This window comes from Candoia aspera, chromosome 3 (assembly GCF_035149785.1).
Source record: "Candoia aspera isolate rCanAsp1 chromosome 3, rCanAsp1.hap2, whole genome shotgun sequence".
In the NCBI taxonomy this organism is placed as follows: domain Eukaryota; kingdom Metazoa; phylum Chordata; class Lepidosauria; order Squamata; family Boidae; genus Candoia; species Candoia aspera.
In genome coordinates this window covers 110,599,462-110,626,954 of record NC_086155.1, presented here as the reverse complement: position 1 = coordinate 110,626,954, position 27,493 = coordinate 110,599,462, and the positions used below count along the sequence as shown (strand labels likewise).

The 27,493-nt window shown below is 39.6% G+C and overlaps 1 protein-coding gene across 3 annotated transcripts in view; it reads right to left on the bottom strand.

Moving 5' to 3' along the window:
• The window catches only part of PDE4DIP (phosphodiesterase 4D interacting protein), a 98,203-nt gene that overhangs the window by 39,837 nt on the left and 30,873 nt on the right, over positions 1-27,493 (bottom strand). The window contains exons 6-21 of one of the 3 annotated variants that reach the window (XM_063298583.1): positions 26,915-27,034; positions 23,241-23,360; positions 17,690-17,782; positions 15,671-15,889; positions 12,059-12,217; positions 10,689-10,802; positions 10,028-10,165; positions 9,198-9,365; positions 8,694-8,888; positions 7,615-7,758; positions 5,729-5,810; positions 5,556-5,647; positions 4,830-4,946; positions 4,337-4,474; positions 3,810-3,922; positions 3,403-3,530 (exon numbers count right to left, since the gene is read on the bottom strand). In XM_063298583.1, coding sequence (XP_063154653.1) covers positions 3,403-3,530; positions 3,810-3,922; positions 4,337-4,474; positions 4,830-4,946; positions 5,556-5,647; positions 5,729-5,810; positions 7,615-7,758; positions 8,694-8,888; positions 9,198-9,365; positions 10,028-10,165; positions 10,689-10,802; positions 12,059-12,217; positions 15,671-15,889; positions 17,690-17,782; positions 23,241-23,360; positions 26,915-27,034 — 2,140 coding nt within the window. Of the gene's footprint in view, positions 1-3,096; positions 3,531-3,809; positions 3,923-4,336; positions 4,475-4,829; positions 4,947-5,555; positions 5,648-5,728; positions 5,811-7,614; positions 7,759-8,693; positions 8,889-9,197; positions 9,366-10,027; positions 10,166-10,688; positions 10,803-12,058; positions 12,218-15,670; positions 15,890-17,689; positions 17,783-23,240; positions 23,361-26,914; positions 27,035-27,493 lie in introns of those variants that run through there. The other 2 variants (XM_063298580.1, XM_063298582.1) reach the window with 2 other exon arrangements.

Here is a 27,493-nt window from a genome sequence, read left to right as displayed (position 1 = left end):
ATATTTCAAATTTTGTCACTGCTCATCTCCCTCAAAAGATGGACTCTGGGCAGTTTCTTACATTTTGAGATACAAATTTTTGATGCAAATATGCATCAAATATGCATCAGAGATGCAAATATTTCCTACATTTCCTACATTTTGAGATGCAAATCAAAAAATCAAAAAAATTTATTATGATCATAGATCAGAAAAATTTTGAGATGCGAATTTTTAAAAACTTTTATATAAGCCCAAAGCAATCTTAGTAGAATTAAAAACAAAACGAACAAAAACAAAAACCAAAGGCCCTCCAAGAGAAAGCAATATCCTGGCCCTGCCCACATAGTTTTGAATCATGACTTCACCTTCCCAAATCAGTCTCTGCCATCAAAAACATCTTTACCCGTGTAATAAGGATGATATCCTAGCTAGTATTTGGTTTGTTTGTGGCTGTTCTCCTAGAATCTTTATTATTCTCCTTGATTTAATTTTAAAGTAATTATGTCTTATTAATGCTTTTGAGTTCAGGGAATTTGGGGTACCGGACATTACAAGAATGAAATACAAAAGCAGCTATTTACAGCTATTAAATTAGTTCACAGAAGTTGGGGGGAACCATGAAACCATTAATTGTTTGGAGTGGATGGATAAAAATCAAATATAAATAAATAAAATGCAATGTGAAAATGAAAAAAACTCTGAATTGAATCCCTGCATAGAGAGAGAATCCTTTGGACATTTACAGTAAGAAGCCAGCCAGCCAGCCACAGAATCTGCCTAAATTAATAAAGCAATTTATGACTGTATAGTTTTGATACCATATTATTAGAAATCACATAAATGCATATTTAAAAGTAAAGAGCAAGCGTATAAGCACACATGCAATATCCCTTGTGACTGAGTTAACTGGGAGAACATGTTCCACCCTTTCATTCCATACTCTGGTCCCAATAACTATTATCCTCATCCCCCATCCCAAGGCCTGCTGCTTCATTTCACAGGGAAAGGGCAATGAGAATTTCCATTCCAGCTCTAATAGCACACCAGGAGATAGACCGAGTAGAAAAGAAAATGGCAGATTTAAGTTATTCAATCTAATTCCAACCAAACTTTCTGCTTGCAGATAAAAGTGGACCAGAGATGACCATGCATGCAAGCATGCATGCATGCATGCATACATGAATAAATAAATAAATAACTGAAACAACAGAATGACAAATAAAAAACTTTAGGTCACCTGGCTTGAAGCAATGACTATTTTTCTCTGGTCTTTGGAGCAGCCTTCAGTAAGGAAGGCTGTATCTGATTATCAGAGGATTTTCTTGTTACAGTACTTTAAAAGTTTTGGAATATTTATGGTATGCGTAAGAAAATTCATCTACGTGCCAGTGAGATGGTATGCCTTCCTGAAAAATGGTAATAAATTAATTGTCCTTTGCAAGATTAGACCAAATGTCTTGGGCATTGGCCAACCAGATGCTCTCATAAGCAGTCCGGGTTCATAAGAGCCCACCTATACAAAGCTACCAGACACATTATCTATGGATTTTCTAGCAGTCACTATTAAAGCTAGTAGGCATTATCCTTTTTCAGAGCCAAATTACCAGTCGTCCCCATCTCACGTTAGTGAATTTCATGTTAAAATTTTATACCAATGAGCAGCAAAGGACAGAGCATCACAAGTCTGGCCAAACCAACTGAATGGCAACTAGACTGCACAGCCCGAAGGCAGAATGTTTCAGAGGATGTAAAGTGTCATTGTGGAAGAGATGTGCATATGCAAAATACCTTACGCCATTTCAAAGTCAGTAACAAGTGTCCCCCCCCCTTCCCCCATTGCAAGCACACTCATAAATTGTTGGAGGGCTGGGAGACAACAGCATACCTTTCTACTAAAGTCACTTTCTACTTCATACACCTGGGGAAAGTGATGGTAGTTTATTGATACTCCTTGCATATTTTTCTTGTCAACAAACTATACCTTTGGTATTCTAAAATTTGTGAAGGAAAAGATTTAGGCTGGCCCTAATATTCCTTTAACTGAACCGACTAACTGGGTGAGGGAGGGATGATTACACTGACACATCACATGTTGGATGTCTGTGTTTATGAAATGAATGAAACAGGGGGCAAAGTTTGGTGTTGTTTACTCTGACACTCTTTATACATCAGGACCTATACAAAGCTCTAATAATATTCAGTAGTAAAGAAGTTTCATGTGAAATAACACATATTTTTAGACAACATAATCTAATATAACCTAATACATGGTTGAAAAAGTGCTTAATCAAAACAAAACGTTGAAACACTAATGTGATTTTGAAAGCTGTATGTATCAATATCCAAAACTATGAGGAATTTCAAATTATTTTGATGGTGTTATCTTCCTAATTGCTTCCTGGGGAAGATGTGTATCTTTAATGTGGTAGCATTCCTTTCCAACATTACTGTAGTTACCAACATTAATCCTGTACTATCTGAATATAGTTCAACATAGAATCTGTACTATCATTTAAGGTTTCAGTGATCCTATAATTTAAAATACACACACACACACACACACAGATATACATATACATATATTAGGGACCTTAGGAAGAAAGGGAAAACTGTGTAAACCAACACAGAAAAATCTGATGGTAAATAGTAATTTATCTTCAGCTAATTAGGAAAATTCTGAAAGTGGTTGGGATAAGTGTGAAAAGCATGAAGCCATACCAACTCATGTGACCCCAGGAACTTTGCAATTTGAAAGGAGATACTTTTTCTGGCAAGAAAAACCAAGGCTACCACTTTATGCAAGGAGAATCAATAAAGTAGAACATATACTGTGCCTCTGCAAGTCTGCACAACATTCAGCTAAAACATGGGAATACTGAGGACAAATTTTGGTGGGAATATAGCTCACAATAGCCTCATCATAATTTTAAGATGACCTAAAGTAAGATTATGCTGATTCTAGATTTTAAAAATGTCTTACATGAAAACATGGGGAGGAACCCAATAAAAACAAAACAATAAAAATAAATGCAGCAAATAAAAATAAACTTATTCCTGCTCTCCACATCTCTAACAAATGCACATAAAATCTGGCACATAACAATTAACACCAAATGGGGGATGGGAATAATCTTTATTTAGCCAAATTGAAGGGAGAGGAGAAAGAAAGTGGGTGCAACTAGAAAGGAATACGGAATTGAAATGTATTTACATTCCCTCTGGCAGGCCCATATTAGGAATGTGAATGATGCACACACAGCTTGCAAAAAATGCCATTTCCAGCAAGTCCTAATCAGCCCTCCCATTGTCAACACAAGCTTGCTCTGTTAGTTCAGCTTCCGTCCTGCGCCAGGGGCAGTGTGAAGGCCAGAGCTCAGAAGGCATGCTTGGGCGGGATTGTCACACGCTCCTGTTCCCCACCTCCTATGCTATCCAATGATTCCAGCCTGCTCAGGTGCTCCTGGCTTCTTCCAAGGGCCTCTTCCAGCTGTCCACGGAGTGCCTGGACCTTCTCCAGTTCTACTTGAAGAGTCTGTTCTTGTCTGGAGCTGGTGAGGCCAGGCACAAAAGGAAGGAGATTAGGACAAGTTTTTATAAGTTATTTCACCAAGATCTACCAACTTGTTCTGAACACATAATGTGCATCCTATAAATTGAACCAATAACTTAACTGCTGACACGAAGAGGGGAAAATTATAGGTATACAAACAGACCCCCCCACCCCCATACTTTGAACCTACAATCTTTTTTGGATATGCAGTGAGTAATAGGAAAATATAAGCCAATACTTCCTGCAGTTAGAGAAGGGGAATAAATGATCTCCTCACCTGTCAGGATTAGCATGAAACTTCACCAAATTGAGATAGAGCTGCTTTTCTACTTTCAGGATTTCATTCAGCTGATTCTTCTCTGCTACCAAGCTCTCCAACATCACCAGCAGCTGCAATATGTACAATCTACTTCACTTGCCAATAAGTGTAGATTTTACTGCTACATTTAAGCTTGCTACAAGTCCCCTGATTGGCTCCTGGTGACTGCCTGGACTAGTCCCTGCAGTTTTCTTGTCAGGTTTTTGAAAATGGTTTACCATTGCCTTCTTCCTGGGGCTGAGAGAGAGGGACTGGCCCAAAGTCACCCAGCTGACTTCATGCCTAAGGCAGCACTAGAACTCACAATCTCTAGCCTGGTGCCTTAACCACTACACCAAATTGACTCTCAGTGTATTTTATAGCAGTGAAATAAAACAAAAAACCCCACAATATACAGAGTCCCATTTCCTTTGAGGAAAGGCAGGATAGAAGCTTAAGTCATGCTAGCTTGAATTCATCACATGACAGACACCTTTATATCATACCTGCTGCCTCTTGTTTCCTATGGTTTTCTGTCCTTGTGATTCCATTTTTGCTACCTTTTCCTGAAGCATCAAAACTTCTTGAGTAAGTCGTTCAACTGCTGGCATTTCTTCAGGATCGATCAACTGCATCTGCAAATCCTGAAAATGAAGAAGAATGTGTCCTGGAGAATTAAGAAAAGCAATTCAGGGTTCTGGAACTTGCATCATGACAGAGGAAAACAACATTGCTCAAAACTTTAATGGTAGGGTCAATTTTCAAAGAAAAAGCATTCGAATTAAGCCTAACACAGGTCTAGGATTAAAGACCAAACAAACAGACCTGTTTTATGTTAATAATGCTACTGCTTATAACTATTTGATATTAAAAATGTAAGTTTTCTACTTTCTGGAACAAAGAGAAAGAAACAGGAAATCAATAGAATTTGCTACTACTAGAAACACTGTAAGGTCTGCAGAAAGACAAAACTGAAGATACTTTTGCAAGCAACCCAACCTTAATCAGTTCTTCTTTGATCTGGATGCTTCTAGTAAGAGATTCAATATCAGAGGCTTGAACTTGCAGCTCCTCTTCTTGGGAAGCCACCACAGACTGAAGAGTAGAGAGTTCCTGCTATGGGGTTGAGATGGGGGAAAACAAATGGATACAATGTTGTATGCAGAAGTTCCAAAAGCCTTTGATAGTGATAGACCAACCATTTGGCACAATGGCCTTTCCTATAATGGGATTTTGGATCCTATAGTCTAAGAGTCCAGAGCAATCTTTCTTTGATTGGAAGAATAGATGTTAGGCATTAAACACTATTTTTAACCAAGTTAAAAATGGAGCTGCAAATCCCATTGTTATATGGGTCTCATAAAAGGAGGAGAAACTGGCTGGGAGAAATGAAAATGCTCCATTAAAAACAACCATCTCTGTCTAAGGAACTTTAAAAGCAAACTATGGAATAATGCCACTTCTTAGAAGTGTAGAACCTAATAAAGTTGAAAGCTGTGTAAACATTAAACTATTACTTACAGATAGCAAGGTTGAGATTCTGTGAACAGCAGCTGAGAAGTGGAAAAAACCTACCTGCTCACCATACCTCCAGCTGTCATGGGTTCTTCCTCCATGAAAAGAGGACAGAGATATACAAGTTCTCTTTCAGATCAATATACAATTAGCAAATAGGCTAGGTGTGTTAAAAGTGGTCTCTAATATCTCAGGATTGCTCAAACTTACTCTGCTTTCTCTTTCTTTTTGCATCAACAATTCAAGTTCCTCTTTTGCTTTATTAAGTTCCTTCTCAAGTCTAGTAGTCGTTTGCAAAACATCTGAAGAGAAAGCAAACTAATCTTAGGCAAACATTATATAACAGATGGAATAGATTGTTCAAAAATTGTCTATGGACCAACCTTTATCCTTCTTGGATCCATGGTCATCTCTGTTAGAAATCATGGCTGGGATACTCTTGCTAGAATGTTCGTGCCTTGGTGCCTTAGAATAAAAATTTGCATACTTATTTACTAACGTTTCATGTATTATGAACAGAATCTCCAACTTTAAAGAAAACAATCTGGTAGTGAAGGACCAGACCAGTGCTTTCTTATGCCAGCTAAACATTCTTCTATCAAAGAAGCATGGATCCTGTTCACCTACAGCACACATTATTGTTTTGGTCTCGTTAGCCTCCAGGAAAGAAAGTGAAAATTCAAAAAAATTGGCCTTTCTGGTTTTCACTTATGGCTAAATTTGCAACATTAAATTCTTTTCTAGAAAGCAGGACTTCTTAGAATTTAATATTAAGTGCAATAGGGCATTTCTTTAGTTTAGATGTTTGTATACCACATCTTCATTTTAAAAGAATCTCATGTTTTTGTACACTCCGCACAAAAAGAATACCTAAAAACTAAACATATTAAGAGGCTTAAAGCCAAATCAACAGTATGGGAGCTGTAAATTTAAATTAAAAAATGCTTTTCAAAAGCCATTACAAATAATAAGTTTTTTATGTGGTATCAAAGTAAGTGTAGCATTTGTACCAGGTTTTCTATTTCATTATACAAAAGTTTCCTTTTTTAGCTATGATCCCAATGAACTTCCACACCACTATGATAATAAAAGCTGTCATCATTCCCTCCTCTCCCCCACAGCTTGAACCTACAGAAAATTGCTTGCAACATTGAATGCATGCCTACAATTTCCCCATCAACAAAACAGAAAGGGACAAATAAAAAGGACCCCTATTTATTTATTTAAAAGATTTTTATAGCTGCCCATATTACAGCTTTGGGCAATTCACAAGACAATAAAAACACTAAAAGCCAAACAATCATAATAAAAATTCCTGGTGTCCTAGGGCAACCTTCTCCCATATATCAATAGTCCCTTACTGGACTATTACATATTACTTCATCCATAATAGTTATTATTAGATTGGGGGATCTTAAATCACTTTTATTCTCAAAGGACCTGAATCTATCCAATAAATTACTGAATTAAGTATAGCAGATTCCCTCAAATTTAATTAATACAAAATAAAAAGTAATTGTTTTCCTTCATTGTTTCTGATGGCAGGGGCTGCTGTGGGAGGGTGCTAGGGAGTGCAGGCATGTGGGTGGAGGCCAGGGAGTGCGGGTGGGTGCTGCAGGTGGGCAGCAGCAGCGGGGGGCAGTTGTAAATGCAGGCTGGCCCGAATTTTTATCACGTGACCGTGGGGGTGTTGTGAACTTCCAGGACCAGTTGTAAGTCCATTTTTTTCAGCACCATCGTAACTTTGAACAATCGCCGAATGGATGTAACCCAAGGACTACCTGTAAAGTTGGCAAGGACTACCTGTAAAGTTGGTTTGGTATGATTTCTTGATAAACTTGTCCCAGTTCCAAGTAATTAATGTATTGTTTCAAGTGTTCATAACTCAACCACTTATTAGCCTATTCTAGAATTGTTTCCTTTATTGATTGAAGCTGACAGACCCACACATCTGCCTATTTCTCCTTTTCAAAGACAGACCTATTTCTATTCATCTCAGCTATTCTACATAAATTCTGAAGGACAGCAGTGCTGAACAGTAACCATAAGCTTTGCTTAGATACAGAACTCTACTTGGGACTGCCAATTGTTTAGCCCTTGCCACCCTTTCCTTTCAATTCAAGCTTCACCTCTGCATAGCAAAACTACTATTCTTTTCCCAGTTGAGCCTTCTGTCATTGCCTCTTGCCCTCTGTGGCTAGTCTGATGAATACATCTGAATGAGTATATCTTTCTAACTCTGCTGCCTCATAAACCCAAACACTCTTACTTCAATAATGTCCTCCTCTTGCACAAACTGAGCAGTAGAAGTCTCCATTTTCTGTTGAAGAATTTGGCTAATCAGTTGTTGATGCAAGCCTTGCAGTTCACAATTTCTCTCTATTAGAGCCTGTGCAATCTTCTTGGAATGTATCTAATTAGGCAACAAGGCCAGGAGAAAGAAAGGCAGGCATTAATAAATGGGTCACAATAAAAATGTTCAGTATTTACACACATACACATATATTCACTTTATTGACCAGACAAATATAGTTTGTTCTCAATATTACAGAAAAATGTAAAAATATTATTGGGCATCACTAATTTAAAAGGAAAATCAAAATTACCAGGAAATCAAAATCAGCATAAAAACAAGAACTGTGAAAAACAAAATTTTAAAAGCTTACTGAAAAATATAAGAAAAGCAGCAAAAAGCCAAACATATTTCTTTTAGTATATGTTTTGATCACACCAAAGAAAAGGCCTTGAACCTATGCCTCATGATCAAATCAGCAATGTAAAAGAGTTCACTAGAATGGGTACAACAGTCACAGCACCTTTCTTGAGAGGTGATAAAAACACTGCCACAGGTGTTTACCACCTTCTTCATTTAGGCAGACAGAAGGAATAAAAGCAGTATCTGACAGCCCTTGTCTCTCCAAGATTTTTGTCCATCTTCAGTTCATAAAAAAGCATTTTTATAAAAAGTAAATAAAATAACATAACACTCCCATTTAGCCAGAACAGATTCTGTTAGTATGATATACAGGCTATGGATCTCTGGACATTCCACCAGAAGGCTATTTGGAATAGCTTTGCTGAATGCTCCAGGGATGTGATAATGGTGAAATTTCATCATCAACAGCAAGATTCTTGGTTGTGTTGTGATTTGATTGTATCAGGCTCCTCAATCCATGAATATGTTTTCTTACGACCCAAACAAGAATACATAGATGGCTAGATGGCCATCTATAGGGGAAGGTGCAGCATTGGGCAGGAAGCTGAACTAGATGATCTGTAACATTCCTTTCAATCCTTTCCTTTTGTGATTTTATGATCAGACTGACCTGCTCACTCAGTCTCACTTACATGGCTTTGCTGTTCGATAGCGTTCAGAGCCTGAAGTAACTCCTTGAGCTCAGCCACTTGTTCTACAACTTGCCGGCTCTTGTCCCTTAGGAGTTCTTTTATGATCTGATCCTTCTGCTGAAGGTTAAGGTGCAAGGCTTCCACAGTGGTCCTCTGTCCAGGCTCCAGATTGCACAGCAGTGTTGCTGAAAGGGTCTGAGACAACAACAAAGATAAGCTTATAGGAGGTAAGCCTTTCATCCCCTACTGCTTTGCTCTGACCTAACTGGAAAATATTAATAGCAATGCTCCATCAGTAGCACACTGTTTCAGTAATGATATCAAAATGCCGAAGCCATATCTGCACCATTGCAAGCGCTATTTAACAAACTGGGAGAGTATCTCTTATGCATCCCAGCCACTGTACTCTAAATCTTAAGATGACATAATTTTTCTCTCAAGTCTGGAACTGTTGATTCTTGTCTCTCCAGCTTCTTTCCTAACTAACAGAATCACAAGTCTTACCTCTCCTTCTTTGTTTCTGTCACGCAGCTGCTGGATAATCCCTACTTGTTCAGATTGCCATCTGTAAGATTTTGCTTCTATATTCTTGATCAGCCACTGCAAATTCTGGTTGGCTGCTAACAGGTTCTCCAGTTCCAGGTCCTTGGCTTTCAGCAAGCTCTCTAGGCACTATTAAGGTAAACATGAACAACAAATAGTTCAAGATAAGACAAATAAAGTATCTTTCTTGATTTCTTCAAATCCTCTTTCTGGATTTCCTGAAGCCCCAAATAATCAGTATTTCCATCAAGCCCTTCTTACGGTTTTAAACCCAATCATATTAGGACAAAGAATAAATACCATGGTAAAGCAAACATGTTGTACCCATTCAAGCTCAAATTCAGTTTCTTATAGCAGAGGTAGGCAATTTACAGCCCCTAGCTCTTTTGGACTGCAGCTTCCGCAATCCCCTACCATTGGCCATATTGGCTGGCATTCATGACAGTTCAATCCAAAATAAGTAAGAACACTAAATTGTCTTCCCTAACTTATAAAGTTTTATACAATCTTATATAACATATATATAACAAAAAAAGATTTTTATATAGCATTGAGATCTTACAAAACTGTCACAAGTCAGGATAAGCATGCCAGGATAGATAAGCCATTGGCCTGCTGACTCAGCTATACATAACTGAACTAAAAATTAAGTATTAGCTGTGAACTGCTTCAAGTCAACCTCAAGCCAAGGCTATGGAAAACAACTGCATTTTAGTTTCAATCTTACTAGTGGGCAGAAAGCCATTGCCTATAAAGTAACCCTAGCACTTACCCTTATGGTGGCAATTTACCTGGATGGTAGCCTTGTTGCCGGAAATAACTTGGCGTAGTCCTTTCAGATCGTGATCTTGCTCTTTCATGGACAAACAAAGCTGGTTCAGTTGCTGTTCTCTGTCTTCGAGTGCAGAGAACTTCTCATCTACTGCTTGCTATGACAGAATCCCACCCACCCCCAGAAAGGATTGATTAATAATGAGAGGCAAAAAGTTAAATAATCAGACCAGGGGTCTTGTTGCACCTGTCACAACCTTATTAAATATGCTTTACCTTTTCCTGGGCTTCCACAATAGCTGTGTGGTCCAAGGAAAATATGCATTCAGCTTAAGGGGACACTGACATGAGTGCAACAAAGTTATCCCATCACCTTAATGCAAATACACATTTTCTTGGGATCAAGCAGCTACCATCCATGCTGCAGCTTCTTTAAGGAGGCATTGGCAGGTGCAGTAAACATGCTCATACCCCAGAACTACCTTTTCCATTTTGGATCTAAATAGCTGCTTATCTCTAAATCAGAGAAACACAGATCTCACAATTTATTTTAAAAATTAAGCCAACATCTTGATCCTGTATCCTACATAGGAAGGAAAGGAGTACACTGCCTCAAAGTCTATCACAAACATAAACAAAAATTAACAATTAAGAGATTTTCCTAGATGTTTCTGCAAGTACCTCCAGGGCAGCATCTTTGTCTTTAATCAGTTGTTCCAATTTCTGTACCATTTTATCAGCTGTTGTAGAATTTTTGTCCAAATTCTGATGATACTGTAAGAGGTCCTTAGATTCCTAGGAAAACAGAAGTCATATCAGAATCATCAATAATCTATAAGAAAATGTATACATTTTTTCTATTAGGAAGCACCAAGGGTATCTAGTGACTTCCCTAAAGTCTTTTCAGGACCTAATATATTTTTTCCCAAGATTTTTTAATTCACAATTTTTATTTTCACTTTAAAGTGTCTTCTAAGAAACAGCAATTATTTTTACTGTTAACAGTTTTTACTTTTAATTGACTGAACTGTTTTTTTCTTTTTTTTAGATATTTCTGTAGATAATTGTATTAGGGAATTCCCATTTTGAAAGCTATATACAAATTTCTTACATAAAACAAATAATTTAATGTTTTGCTATACTTGTCACAATACAGTGGAAAATGCAATTCTTCCTTTCTCCCAGTTTTGGAGAATACCTTTTAGAGTACTAAAAGCTTGGTGTTAATTACCCTAATACAGTAATTGGACATTATTAGCATGTATACATTGTTTCTGAAAACTGCCCAGAGTCCCTCCTTTTGGGGGGAGATGGGCGGTAATAAAAATTTGATAAATAAATAAATAAAATAATACTGCTCTCTTTAATTTGTAAATAAGGTAAAAAGCACTGGTCCTAAGACACATTTCTATGGAATGCCTTCAATGTGTGAAACGACCAAATTTTCTTATTCTCTTGTACCATTCCATAAGGTAACTTTTTATTTGATGACTACAATTTGATAGCTACAATTTGCCTTTTAAAAGTCCTAGCAAATTGTCTATTAGATGCGTATCTATTCATATATTTAACCCCTTCAAAAAATTCTAAACACTGTATAAGAAAAAATATTAACTTTTAGAATCAAAATGACTGTTTTAATAAAATAAATAAATAATTTATTTTCTGTTTTTATAATACTTCTCACCAATTTAGATTGCGTCTGTAGCTAACTTCTGAAGTTCAATTCTCTTTTCCAAACTGACATTGCCATTGACCATATTCCAGTCTCTGATACAAAGGCCAAACTACAGTACATATTACATATGGCTTGAAAGATCTTACCTTCTAGCAAAAAAAAAACTTTTAAATTGATTATGCGGTGATTAAGGAGACTACTCTTCAAGTTCAACTAATAGAACAGCCTCCACAAAATAGGCTCTTAGGCCTTTATCGATTATAGTTTTCAATTATTCATACTTTCTTTGGCCTCTTCTCCCCTGCCACTCCAAGCCCTTGAGATGGCCTTAAACCAATCAGAGTTTAAAAGCCCATCCCTGTCTGCTCCTCACCTGTAGAAGCTGTTCCTTGCAAGCTAGTCTGTATGTCAAATGCTTAATTTTCTGGTCTTCTCTGTGCATCCCCAACAATTTTTCCTTTTCTAAAGTACAACATTGCATATTCTTGTTCTGTAGATCTGTTTTTAACTGCTGAAGAGTAGCACAGAACTCCTGAAAGGTAACACACAAGTTTCATTAGCTGTGAAGCAAATTGGAAAAAGCCCCTCAGATGACAAATAACAGAAAAATAGTGTTAGGTTAGGAGGTGATACATTTAATTACAATTCATGATCAGATAGAAATATTTAAATCAAAATAAGGGAGAAACAGAAGATTATACTAGACCATCCACAGCTGAATATTTAACAAGGAATTCAATGTCCATACCACTAATGCATTTTTAGTAGCCTCTGTTCTGAAAGCACAGCAAGTAGACAAAACTTAAGCAACATTGTTGTAGCTTCCACACATTATAGAGAACTTCAGTTATGTACATTGTTTAAAATACCTCAAAGTTAATACATGATCCATCAGTTTTACTTTTCCCAGCTCTCACAAGCAGTCAAGTTGATCAATAGGAAACTACAAATTCCCCCTCCGGTAACCAACAGTAAACCACCGCACCTTACTAAATTAAACCTCTTCTTTAGTTTATACATGTCCTCACATGAGTAAATAAATAGCAGGATGATAATAAATCCTGCTGTACACTCTTCCCAAAGAGAGGAGAAGCAATGCTGTTCCTTAACCATTATTCTACTCCTATTCAGCCCAGTGAAATTAAGAGCTGAGAAAGGAATTCAAACTTGCACACATCTCCTTCAGTAGCCTTTTTTCCAGGATGAATTAAAACTATCCTTGAGAGTCAGAAATGCCCCAAACCCATTGGAAAAATATTAGTTTCAACCACTAATTTAAACAATATGGCTAGGTTCTGGCTCAATAGATGACTTTCCTTGTTTGATGAGCAGGGAGGCATTGAAACTCAGTTGATGTAAAAAAACTGCTTCTGTAAATGCAGACTGCCTTGCCATCTCTTGAAGATGAAGTTTCCCACACTGGTTTAAAGTAGTGTTCTGGAAGTCCTGTCATTTTATCTTCTCCTAAAGATTTGTTGGGCCTTTACTACCTTGCACCTACCACATCCCTGACAACATCTTTTTTCTGCCATGCTCCTATGATGTTGCCTTTAGTCCATAAGAGAGACAGACCTACTGTAAGTTGCCTTTAGTTGTACTGGTGCTAAAGTAGTGCTTCCCTCCAGAAGTCAACAACTGCAAGATATGTAAATGTGCAATGCTTTTTCTCCCATTACTTCAAAGGCAAAGTCAGCTGATAAGTAATGGATAGGATTAGAAAGACATTTATTGGCCATTTCAGGTAGAAACACACACTCTCTTTCCCCTGTGGTCCTTGAGCACCCTTCTTTGTCATCACTAGTGAGGTGTTACAGAAAATACTGTTGCTTTTCTTATTAACCATCTTTTTGTCTTTATCATGGTTTGTTTAATGTTATTTGTGTGTTTAATAATATCTGTTGACCTTTGTCTCCTTTTTGTTCCTTAGAGCAATTTTTCCTCTCTTCTTTAAATGAAAGGACTTACGCACTGACATCATGGCTTATGTTTCTCTCCTCTGCATGTTATTTAAATGAATCAGGGAAGGTATATTCCACCTTTATTGCTGAAGATAATTTTTCAAAAATTGGCATATCCCTGCATAGTCAAGAAGCATTTGCCAAATACCTTCTCCAAGAGATCATGTCTCTAATAATGCACTTGATACAGTACTGGAAAGTTCTCCCCCTTGAATGAATTCTAGTGAGTAGACATCCATCTGAAAACAATGGAGCCTCGGAGACTGTGAAGGGGTAGACAGGATGAAGAACAGGGAGTGAATCCATTATCTACTGGGATACTTGTGCCAACACCTATATCTATTCTTTTTTGCTATGAATCACTTATATTTAATGTATTGCTTACTGGCAACAGTTCCGTTTATCTTCTGCTTAACTACTTTAAATGTGCTCTTTAGTCCAATACTTATTCTAGCCTTTTTCCCTACTGTATTTTTCCCTAGTGTGTTTTGTTCTGCTATCACTATGTCAGAGAGCTTCTGAGAAAAAAAGATTTTTTTTTATAAGGGAGAGGATTTCCTTATCGGGAGAACTATGCATCAATTAGAATATGTTATCAAGTAAATACATTGTTAAAACTGTTCCGTTGGGACCCATTATTGCTCTTGATGTTGTTTCAATACTTATCCTGGTTAGGCTACTGCAATGCACTCCATATGGGGCTGCCTTAAAAAACCCTTTGGATGCTACAGTGTGTCTAGACGCAGCAGTCAGTACGTCAGCTCCTGACACTTGGGAGCACATTAACATTTATCTGTGGGTCTTGCACTGGCTTCTACTTGGCTGCTGAGTGCACTTTAAAGTACTGATTTTGACCTATATAGCCCAAGATGGCTTGGCACCTGGATGCTTGCAAGACCACTTACTCCAACCAGAATTGGCCTTTTAGGCCATTGGGTTAAACTGCTGAGCTGCTGAGCTTGCCGATCGGAAGGTCGGCGGTTCGAATCCTCGTGACGGGGTGAGTTCCGGTTGCTAGTCCCAGCTCCTGCCAACCTAGCAGTTCGAAAAGATGCAAGTGTGAGTAGATGAATAGGTACCACTTCGGCAGGCAGGTAACGGCGTTCCACTTAGTCATGCTGGCCACATGACCACGGAAGTGTCTACAGACAAACGCCGGCTCTTCGGCCTTGAAACGGAGATGAGCACCGCCCCCTAGAGTCGGACACAACTGGACTTCATGTCAAGGGAAACCTTTACCTTTACCTTAAGAGAAACTACTCGTAGTTTCCCATTCTGAGGAATTAAAGAGAGCTGAGTCCAGAAGGCATTGCGTTTCAGTAGCAGCAACGATTCTGTGATTCTCTCAGTGGAGATCAGATGGCATTTAGGAAGATGCTGAAGACTGAGCTGTTTCATAGAGCACTCTAGTTAGACTTAGCCTTATTTATTTATTTATTTCTGATTTCTTGGATCTCTGGGTTTGATTTTGTTTTAATTATTTCTAATTTTTACCATGGATATTTTAAATTTGTCTGTTTCATGTAAACCCTCAAGAGTCTATTTGGATTGCAGCAAATAAAAATAAAACAACCGTGGGTTAAATTGCTGTGTCCACATGATTGTCACATAATAAAAAAAATACCAACTATGGCCAGACTAAGTTACCACATATCAGTTGTATGAAATTTCTACAATATTGCTTATGTGAAGGGATGGCAGGTTCCAATGCAAATGCATATTTTTTGACCCTGAAAATACAACAAGAGAAATACTGAACCTATTTGGGCAATCAATGAGGAGTTTATTTGACTTGAGTTCTAGGCCCATATTCTTCCATATAAGTAGTAAGGTCATACTGTACCTTATACCTAGACTATGTAGACTAGCCTCCTCGTGGTGCACCCTGGGCAACATGACTTGTCACGGCTAAATAATCTACACATCTGGCTGCTGGACCTCACAAGGCTTTCCCAGCAAGAAAAAAAAGCAGCATGAACACCAAACTGCTAAGCCATATGATTTAAAAACAAAAAACAAAACCGTACCTTATTGTGTCTCCAAGCTGCTTCCTTTTGTAGCTGTTCTTCTTGCAATGCTGTCTCCAGAAACTGGCTGGTCCATTTGGTCTCAGCCAACTGGCGATCCTTTTGCTGCTGGGCCCACTGCAGTTGCTGCACTTCCAACTGAGTGAGGAAAAGGGCATTCTGTACATCAAGAAATGCTATTTGTTGTTTCTGTTGCAGTGAAGAACAGCCATCTGAGTTCTAATAAGATACAAAAGCAGGAAGCAGAACAGAGGCAGTTTAGGCAGAGAAATCACTGGTCAGTAAAATGCTGACATTAACATAGGTTTTAAAAAGACATTCTGAGTTATATCACAGGGCATCAGAGATCTCCACTATTCCTGTGAAGCTGCGCAGAATTCACTGATCTGGACAGCTGCCCTTGGATGGACCTAGATGACTTACTAAACAAAGGCAGCTGCCATTACCATTCACACTCTCAGCAAAAGGATTAGTCCCTTCTTTTAGTCTTTTTCCCAGCAGTGGAAGGAAATAGGGAAAACATAGGCAGTACTTGAACCATGAGAAAGGTGAAAGGTCCCCTGTGCAAGCACCGAGTCACGTCTGACCCTTTGGGGGGGCGCCGCTTTCGCGACGTTTCCTTGGCAGACTCTAGCGGGGTGGTTTGCCATTGCCTTCCCCAGTGGTCACCTTCCCCAGCAAGCTGGGTGCTCATTTCACCGACCTCGGAAGGATGGAAGGCCGAGTCAACCTGAGCCGGCTACCCGAGAATCCAGCTTCTGCTGGGATCGAACTCGGGTCGTGGGGAGAGTTGCAGTTGCAGTACTGCCGCCTACCACCCCGTGCCACACCAGCCAACAATACATTCCCTCTTATTTGATTCATATCAAATCCAGGCATATTCTATTATCACAAAAAAGACAATAAAAGCAATTGTTCTGCAGGAAGAAAAGGGAAGCAGTTAGAACTTCCTTGCAGCAGCTGATAGTCACAGCCCAGGCCTGAAATTCAAATCAAATTTGGTGACTTACAGCTGTACAACCAATAAATCATCCACCTTGCTCCACCTTTACAACTCCAGTTTACATACAAAGTGACTTCACCTCCCTTCTTATTGGAACTATTCCTTTGAATAATTAATATCCTCTGACTTCCACATTGTAATCATGATTCTCATCCTGCTGGATTTCTTAATACTTATGTGATCATTTTTGCTTTCCCGTTAGGATTTCTTCTTCTTCCTGTTTGTTATCCATTCTCTGAGCACTAGTGAATAGACACTGGAACATGTGCATGTCATTGTTGACTTATCTGCCTACCATTGGAAATTGGAAATTTCCAGGCAGTATTTCCTGGCTTGTGATTCCTCCATTATCATATGCAGCTATGTTCCTAATGGTCTGTGCCTTGTCTCCTGTCTCCGTCTTTGGAGCCATTCTGCAAAGGTTAGCAAGGCTCTAGCCAAATACATTTCACCCTACCCTTGCGAGGTGCAGTCCCTCCCTGCCTCAGAGCCTCTTATACTGACAAACTAGGCCATGGACTAGGAATCCAATTATTTCTTGAAAACACCATCTTCTTAGCAATAGTTGCTTTGTCTTCATACCATTTCCATACATAATTCAACATTCTGAAGTCCTGAAGTCTGAATACTAGCAAATCTATCAATTTCTTTCTACTGTAGACTTTCTACTGTAGACAGTAGATCACTATTGTTCTACCTGCTAACCTAAATTATTGGCTATAAGCAGATAAATAATTAGCTTCCAAAGTATCCAATTATTTAACCTTCTTGCTTTGGAAAAGTAAGATCTTTGCATCTTATAATATGCTACTGTATCATCTATGTCAATACCAGAAATGTTTTGGCTGGCATTTTGCTCTTTTTGGATTTAATGGGAAATTTATTTTGTTTTCAATATACATTATATTTTAGGGCTAATTGTCTTGTAAAACTCAGAAAAAATCTTGTAAACTCAAATGTTTTAGGGATATAAACAAAAAAATGTTAAGTTTAAAAAATCCAAGAAAAAGCCATACCTGTAATTGCCCAAGCTGGCTCTTATGTAGCATGTCTTGTAGTTTGACTATTCTCTCATCCTGATTCTGAATTACATGATTCAGTTCTTCACACTACAGGAAACAGGACCGAGCAATTTGAAATCAGAAACTAAAGCAGAAGCAGGAGAAAATTGTCTAGGAGACATAACCTCCAGTGATGAGTCAACTAACCCAAACGCTTAAGGATCATCAACTAGACCTCCAGTACAGAAGGTGTCATTGGGCAAATCCTGTACCTACTTCACTGATCTAGTCTCAACCCATTGCTGATACTTATTGGTTCAACTGCTATCCACAGAAGAAAGAAAACATGCTAAAACTGCAAGTGCTCAGGCAGCATCCTCCCTCCTGCTGCCATTTTCTCAAGGACACTGATGACAGTGTTATGTTTCTCTTCAAGGAGAAACATGAGTGTGAACTTGAAACTAGCAACATTTCAATTGTCAATTTAAAATGTTTATATCAGAATTGAAGCTGCCAGTATAAGAATTTCTCTACAGGAAAACAGAGAATCAGATGCTAGTTCAGTGATAATAGAATAAGGCTCTACAACTAAAGTAAGAAATCTGCAAAGTAATATTTGCATATTTAGGTGACCTAGAAATGTGCTAGGCATTTAAAGAGTTCATTAAGTTACAATCCACATGTCCTTCTGAAGGTAAAAAACAAGTTAATTATAAGAGGAAACTTAAAAACCACATGATTATCTTTATGGAATAACTAACGAATGTCAACAATCATTGTACATTTTCAAAGATTAGACAGCTAGTGAGAGAGAAAGGCTGTTTTGTTGCAATATTTTTTCTATTTGTTGCCAAAATGAATTTATTAACATCACGCACCTGTAGAAAAGTATGTGAGCTTAACCGTTGGCTCAGAAGTTGAATTTTTATGCATTAAAACTTTCTGCATTGAATAATTTCAAATTTCAACAGTTTCTTACTTTTGTTCTACAGTTCTATATTGGCTACATGTTTGATTATGAAGATTACTGTGCCCTTTAAACATATTGATCAAAATACAGATTAATGCTGAGTGCATTTTCTAATTATTTGTATAATAATCACAATAATGCTTTAATTTTATACAGACACACACACACACATATTGAAATGCAATGGTTGCTATATCATAACTCAATTTCTTGTTCACAGTATTAAAACTACTATTCATGGAAGTTTCTTTTGTAAGATTGTTAAGGCATTCTTATATATGAAAGCAGATTTTTAAAAATATTTTTTATCCCACCTTTATTATTTTTATAAATAACTCAAAGGCAGCAAACATTTATCTATCTATCTATCTATCTATCTATCTATCTATCTATCTAATTTATCCCCGCCCATCTCCTCCCGTCAGGGGACTCTGGGCGGTTTACAACGATTGATTAAAACCATAACCATAAATACAGAGAGTAAAATACAGTAATAAATAATATAAATAGAGGTAAAAATAAAGAATCCAAGTGGTGAAGAATCTAAAACAGTCCAAGGGTGGGAGGGGTGGTCTATAGCAACCATCCCCATGTAGATCTATTCCCCTCTCCACCCCAAGTGAGGCGGCAGAACCAGGTCTTCAAACTCCACCAAAAGGCCAGGAGCGATGGGGCCAATCTCACCTCCGGGGGCAGCATGTTACACAGGGCGGGAGCTAATGCGGAGAAGGCCCGCTTCCTGGACCCCGCCAGATGAAATTCTCTTACAGATGGGGTCCGCAGCCTGCCCTCTCTGTATGATTGGGTGGGACGGGTTGATGTAATGGGGAAGAGGCGGTCCCTCAGGTAACATGGCCCCATGCCATGTAGGGCTTTGAAGGTAATAACCAACACCTTGAATTGGACCTGGAAGCAAACTGGTACCCAATGCAGCTCACGCAGCAGTGGTGTTACATGTGCCCTTCTGGGGGCACCAAAAACAGCTCGCGCAGCTGTATTCTGGACCAGCTGGAGCTTCCAGATACTTTTTAAGGGTAGCCCCATGTAGAGCGCATTGCAATAGTCTATATGAGAGATAACAAGGGTATGAGCGACTGTTCGAAGGGCCTCCCGGTCCAGGAAGGGGCATAACTGGTGCACAGCACGTAGCTGCACAAAGGCTCTCCTGGCCACGGCTGCCACCTGCTCTTTGAGCAGGACCCGTGAGTCCAGGAGGACCCCCAGATTACGCACCGGGTCTGTCTGGCGCAGTGCAACTCCATCCAGAACCAGAGATGTTAATGTCCCAGATACAGAAGAACCATTAACCCACAGCCACTCGGTCTTACCAGGGTTCAGTTGAAGCCTGTTGTTCCCCATCCAGGCCCCCACAGCCCCCAGACACTCGGAGAGGGTAGTCACGGCATCACTTACTTCACCCGGGATGGAGATATACAATTGAGTATCATCAGCATACTGATGATACCTCATCCCATGGTGATGGAAGATCTCGCCCAGCGGTTTCATGTAGATGTTAAAAAGGAGAGGGGAGAGTATGATCCCTGTGGCACCCCACAAAGAAGGGGCCGTGCGGCCGATCTCTCCTCCCCTATCAACACCGAATGGGATCGGCCCTGGAGGAAGGAGGTGAACCAGCATAAGACTATGCCACCCACCCAACTCCCTGAGCCGCCCCAAAAGCATACCATGGTCGATGGTATTGAAGGCCGCTGAGAGATCAATGAGATCGAGGATGGATGCACTGCCTCCATCCTGCTCCCGGCAGAGATCATCCATAAGTGCGACCAATGCCATTTCCATCCCATAACCCGGCCTGAAAGCTGACTGAAAGGGGTCTAGATAATCCGTTTCCTCCAGGAACCTCTGGAGCTGCAAAGCCACCACTTTCTCAAGCACCTTCCCCAAAAAGGGGAGGTGGGAGACTGGATGAAAATTGTCCAGAACAGTAGGGTCCAGTGATGGCTTCTTGAGGAGAGGGTGTACCAACACCTCTTTAAAGGTCGCTGGAAACACCCCCTCTCCCAAGGATGTATTAACCATCACATGGACCCAACCACATGTCACCTCCCGGCCTGCTTTTACTAGCCAGGAGGGGCATGGGTCTAGATGGCAAGTGGTGGCATTTACTGTCCGTAGGATCCTGTCCACTTCCTCAATCCAACAGGATCAAACTGCTCCCAGATAACTGGGTAAGCCTGTTCCCCTGGTATCTCTCCAGACCACGCCTCACGCGTGGAGTCCAACTTGGAGCGGATCTGAGCGATTTTGTCCTGGAGATGCTCAGCAAATTCCTCTGCATGGCCCTGTAGGTGGGTCACTGAGCCCACCTTCCCCAAAAGGGATCGAGTGATCTTAAACAGGGCCATCAGGCAGCATTCTGCAGACGCAATAAGAGCAGAGAAATATTGACATTTTGCCACTTTTATCGCCACAAGGTAGGCCTTAATGGCGGCTTTTACCTGTGTTCGGTCGAATTCAGTCTTCGTCTTCCTCCAGCGGCACTCTAGGAGTCTCTTAACCCTCTTCAGAACCCTCAACTCCTCTGTAAACCACGGGGAGTGCCGGGTTCAATGAGACAAGAGAGGCCGCACAGGCGCGATCCTGTCCAAGCCCCAGCCTCCTCCCTATTCCAGGCTGCGGCTAGGGCCTCTGCTGGACCATGCAGCAGATCCTCGGGTATAACCCCCAGCTCCCTCTGAAACCCTACCGGGTCCATCAGTCGCCGGGGGCGGACCAATCGAATGGGTCCTGCCTCCCTGCGGAGGGGGGTGGCATAAGAGAATCTCAGGGCCACCGGGGTATGGTCTGACCATGACAATGGGGACAGATCTAACTCTCCCCTCAGATCACATTGCCACTGCTCTGACAAGAAAACCAAGTCTGGGGTGTGACCACTGTCTCGAGTCAGGTCCTGAATTATCTGGGACAGGCCCATGGCTGCCATGGTAGCCATGAACTCCCGAGCTGCCTCCGAGGCACGCCCCAGGGATGGCAGGTTGAAGTCGCCCAGAACCATAAGCCTGGGGAACTCCACCGCCAGCCCCGAGATGGCGTCAAGCAGCTCAGGCAGGGAGGTTGCCACGCAGCAGGGAGGTTGGTATAGCAGCAACACTCCCAACTGTTCTCGGGAACCCAGCTTGAAGAACAGGGTCTCACAACCGGCCACCTGCAGAGCAGGGCCCCTGAAGGCCACAAGAGACTCTCAGATGACAACAGCCACCCCTCCTCCCCTGCCCTGGGATCTCAGCTGGTGCCATACTGTAAACCCAGCTGGGCACATTTCTGAAAGGGGCACCCCCTCTTCAGCGCCCAGCCAGGTCTCAGTAATACATGCCAGGTCTTCCCCCTCCTCAGTGATCAAGTCACATATGAGGGGGGCCTTGTTATTAACTGACCTGGCATTAAAAAGCAGCAGCCGGAAACCAGGGCCCCTATGGATCTGCTGACCAGCCTGGGTCTGAGTGCAGAGGGGCGGAACATGCCACCAGTAGCAAACACTGGGGGTGTCTTCCCCATATCTTCCATATCTTCAACTTTCGCTGGTTAAGCTCCTAGGTGGTGCCATAATCTATTGCGTGAGACATGGAGGATTTCAAACAGATTCTTTCTGACTTTCACCAGGATTTTAAACAGATTTCTTCTGACTTCTATCAAGCTTTTATGCAAGATATCCATGATATTGTGGAAAATATGAGATCTAAGATGTGCCATCAGGTTGGGGATCTGGTGGATGAAATTGTGGAATTTAAGAGCGATAGAAACATTTTTTTTTAAGACTGAGATTGGGACTTTTATCGAGATGCTGGATGAAGATTGGATAATGGAGTTGGAGAAATCTAAGGGAGAGAGTGAGATCTGCAAACCATATCTCCTGGTGGAATGCCATGAAAAGAACCTGGAATCTTTTGATGGGGCAGTTGGGCTGTTTGATTCTTTCAAGGAAAGCTTTGTTCATATTGTGGGGATATGTAAGTGCTTTGGTTTATTTTGAAGTGGGATAAATGTTAAAGAATGTTCATCTGGTTTGCTTTAAGGATTTGATTGATGCTATTTGCCTTTAAAGATTTGGATTTACTGTTTTGAATTGTCTTTGTTTTTTGGGTTTATTAAGATTGGGATTATTAAAATTGTTGCACTATTAAGTAGAATAGCAGACAATTTATGTGCTTTTTAATTTGATTCTTGTTATAAGAAATGCATAGAATAGTGGTAGGAAGGGAATAATTAAATATGTTTTATCGTTTGGAGGGGAGAAAAAGTTTTAGGAGTTTTATATGAACTTTTTTTTCTTTATTTTAATATACAGGGAGGAATAACTGCACTTAGTGATTTTTATTATGTGTTAAAGTGGAATGACTTATAGAAATAATGTGGTGTTTTGGTTTAACATAAAGTAAGAGATTGTGGAAAAAAATTTGTATATCCTTGCTGTTAAAAGTTGGAAGCCACATTTTTTTGTAAATGAGAAAAAATTTTCTTTTGTGTTTTTGCACTTTTTTAGTTTTTTTTCTTTCTTTGTAGTTTTTTGTTTTTTTTGTAATTTTTATTCTTTTCTTCAAACCTAATAAAATTTACTATAAAAAAAGCATTACAAACCTCATTTTCTTTGCTCTTCAACGTCTCATTCAACTTCTGGATTATGTGATTCTGTTTCTTGGATGTTTGCTGGACAGATTTCAATTCAAAATTCATTTCATTCAATTTATCTTGCAGCTGCTGAATACCACAAATAAACATTTTATATCACTATTTGTTTTATTATAGTGGGTAAATATTAATATTCTACTGAGTTATCACCAACCCCTCTCTGTATTTGCTTCTCTATTTAAAAGCACTGAATATGTATCACATCAATGAACAATTACAGCCCTCCCAATTTGAAGAGTTTTTAAAAGAAATCTGAGAATTGTAGGTTTTCTTTGAAATCAAAGTTGCAGCTCATATAATTGCAGATTAAACACCAGGTACAGTATAGTTTTCAGGGTCCTCCGAATTCACCCTTTTCTGTTGTTCAAACTGCTCTTATCCATATGTGTTTTAATCTACTCAGTAAGTAGTTTTAAGAAATATATAATCAAATTGGACAAAAAGTTTTTTGAGATTAAGAAAAGGTGAAGTAGCAGCAAATTGTCTTCCAACTACAAAGTACCACAAATATAACTAAATACAGTAAAGCGTGTAAATGCTTCAGCAAGAACCTATTACCTTCTGCACACACAGACATTATACATATATGCAAATTCAGGAGAGAGTAAGAGGCAAACTACAAGAATCTCTGGATTGCTTTGATGCCTGATTTGAATGCACTATTCCTCTCATTCCAATAGCCTTGCAAGTACAGTAGAATCTCGGTTAAATGGCACCCATGTGGATTGGTAGATGCCGGATAAATGTAGTTTCCGGTTGCCTGAGGGTTACTATTAAAAATAGGCATGCCAAGTTTGGACTTGCTTTTCTGCTAGAGAGGGGTCAGCTGATCTCTTTCTGGCAGAGGGGTGGGTTTGGGCTTGGCGCACCGCTCCAGTCCCTTTCTGGCGGGGGCAGTGTTTGGGCTTGGCACGCTGCACCGCGCCGATCCAGTCCATTTCTAACGGAGGGGTGGGTTTGGGCTTACCTTTAAAAAGGTGGGTTTGAACTTGCCTTTCTGCTGGGGGGGGTTGGGGCGGCTCAGCGCGCCAGGTTTGGGCTTGCCTTTCTTCTGGGGGGGGGTCAGGGCGGCATGGCACAGCACGCCAAGTTTGGGCTTGTCTGTATTATAAGCAAGCATTTATTTTTATGGTCAATTTTCTATCTATAGCATCCAACAAATGCTTCATTCCTCAATTGATTAATATGTTTTAGAAGTCAGCCACCAAAGAATGATGGAACACTATTCCAAATCAGAGCTGAGAAAAATTAAGGAGAAAATTATTAAGGAGTTATATAATTTCTTCATGGGCTAGAGGCCAGTTTTTCTGGGGCTTGAACTTAGACACTACTTTTAGCTGAGTTTACTGGATAATCGCCATAATACTGCTTTCAACCTGCACAGTTACAGGTATAAACATATATTCACAGTCCACATGGGTTACAGAAATACTTATGGAAAGAAGATGTGCACACTGATGGCACGTTAGCTTACAGCAGCTTTTCAGATTTCCATATAGGAGTTTTACATAGAGAGATTTGCTAATTTAGGGAGAGATAATCTATATATAAACAAGGATTTCATCTTGATTTTAAAAAAATAACACATTAACTTTCAGATAACATGAACAAGAGTAGGGAAATGAACGGCTGAAGATACTTTAAATTAAGGATAAACTCACTCAATCTTTTTTTAACTGAGCCAAAGATAAACTTCAGAATAGCTAAATTTTCACAAGAAATCCCAAATGGCTCTACCGTATAGCTACTGACCTTCAGATAAGCCTGAATGGCATTTAAGACATCATCAATATGCCTTTTTTGAAGGCACCAAAAAAATTATGATATGGATTGACAGTATCAAAAATTATTATTTCTGTATTATTTCTGTATTACTGCTATATGAGTATACGGGTTAGATCTTGGAAATAATCTATTCCAACACCCTGCTCAGTGCAGAAAGCCACTGTTATAGCATACCCAACACGTGGCCATCCAGCCTATGTTTAAGCACCTCCAGTAGGAATTTTTTCCTAATATCCAATTAAAATCAATTTCTTGTAATTGAAACCTGTTTCTTGCCTTGTCCTGCAGAACAATTTAACAATTCTATCCCATCTTCTAGATCAGGGTTTTTCAAACTGGGTTCTGTGGGAACTTGATGGGGTTCCATTAAAATTAAGAATTAAACAAAAAAAGTTCACCTGAACATAACCAATTTTCTATCAGTAGAACTTTGTCTCTTGACCAGGGGTTCCAGGAATTTAAAAAAAAAAAAAAGCTAACAGGTTCCACAGCTGGAAAAAGTCTGAAAATCCCTATTGTATATGACAGCCAGGCCCGCAACCAGGGTCTGTGTCACCCAGGGCAAACATGGATTCCACCCGCCCTGCCATGGGTTGGTGAAGGTGGTGTTAGCAAGTTTTATTATTCTATTATACATTAAATTAATAAAACATTCAGTATACAAATACTATTTTGTCATTTTGGCGCACCCCCCAGTGCGGCGCCCAGGGCACATGCCCCGCTTGCCCCCCCCAGCCGCGGCCCTTGAGATACTTGTCTCCCTACAGTTTTCTATTCTGCAAGCTAAACACACCCAACTCCTGCAACCATTGCTCCTAAGTTTTTCCTTCCAGGCCTCTTATCCTCTGGACTGTTCACCTCTGGACAAGCTCCAGTTTGTCAATGTCCTTCCTAAAGTGTAGTGCTCTGAACTGGCTGCACTATTCTAGGAGCGATCAGACCAACACAAAATAGAGAGGAACAGTGACTTCTCTTAATCTTGACACTCCACTATTGATGCAACCTAGAACTGCATTTGCTTTTTTATGCTTTTCCAACCTAACAAAATGTTGGAAAGAAATTATGCAAATAGTTTCAGATTCTGCCTGCTCATGTCTCCATCAGCAGCCTAACTCTTCAGAAACTGAACAGAACAAAATTCGATATACTGTAGTCAGAGAGGCCTGGAAAAGAAAAAGTGAGTATGAAAATGGGCTGAAGAGAAATTCAATCAAGAAAATATTCCTCCTATGCATCCCTATGATAGAAGCTGTTTCTTTGAACGCTGCCAACTGTTCTATTTTCACCTACCCTTTTTTCTTGGAAATGTGATCCTGAGTAGAGTATAAGCAGCTTTGTCTTATAGCTGCCCAATGCACACATATGCAAATGCAAAAGGCAGGAACATGTAAGATTTCTTTATATAGAAGAAAATACAGACACCTCCAACGGCCACTGCTGGGTGAGGGATTGGGAAGAATTCCAGAAATCATGTCTACCCTGTCCCTGCCTTGCTTGCAGCTGCATCACAGTGTTGGTTCATTTGGCTACCAAGACATCTCAGATTTTTTTTTCATGCACTGCTGTCCCCACTCATGCCTTTGATTTGTCCCTGTTAAAATCATCTTGCTGAGTTTTGCACAATATTTCAGCTTGTTAAGATCCTCCTGCCCTCTAAAGTATTTGCTTAATTCTGTCTAAACTTGAAAGCCAAAACTGCACTAAATCAGGAAGGTGTATTCTAGCTTCTCTATACACATGCCAGCAAATACCAGCACACTGACTGAAGATGTTTACAGGTAGAAACAATTTTGTTGTACCCAAGATAATTTACAGCATTTTTGAAATTAAATAAATACCTTATTCATAGCATTTGACCAGTTGATTTTTTCCATAAATTCTGTATTATTTAACACAGTTTCCTCTTCGCTGAATGACATACCGCAGTAAGTTAGGTGCTGATTAGCCTCATACACATTCTGAAGAGACAAAGAGAATAAGAACAATAGATATATGTGCCTTCTTTATCTTTAATTGTTATGTTATTTAACTAAAACTGCTTGGAAGATGCAAAGCGCAGCATTTATTTGCATTCATTAAAGCTCAACTTTCTTTCAGCTGCTGAACTTGAGTGGATTTCTTAAAGCATCATTATCTTTTTTCTGGTTTATGAGGAAGCCTGAAAAGTATTCAGCTTCTTTAATAAATATCAGAGAAGGTGCTGCAGTTGCATAAGCTTGAAGGCAGTTTTTGCAAATCATTTCGAAGTATAATGTATGCACAGCCCTAGAAAGAGACTCCTTTCACTAACAAATCTTTGCAATATATCTCTGCAACACAGAAGTAAAATTAATTAGTTTTTTTTTCAATGGAACGCAGCTTGTGGCATTCACATATTTTGGCTCCATTGTTAGCAGAACTGCTAAGTTTATAGACAA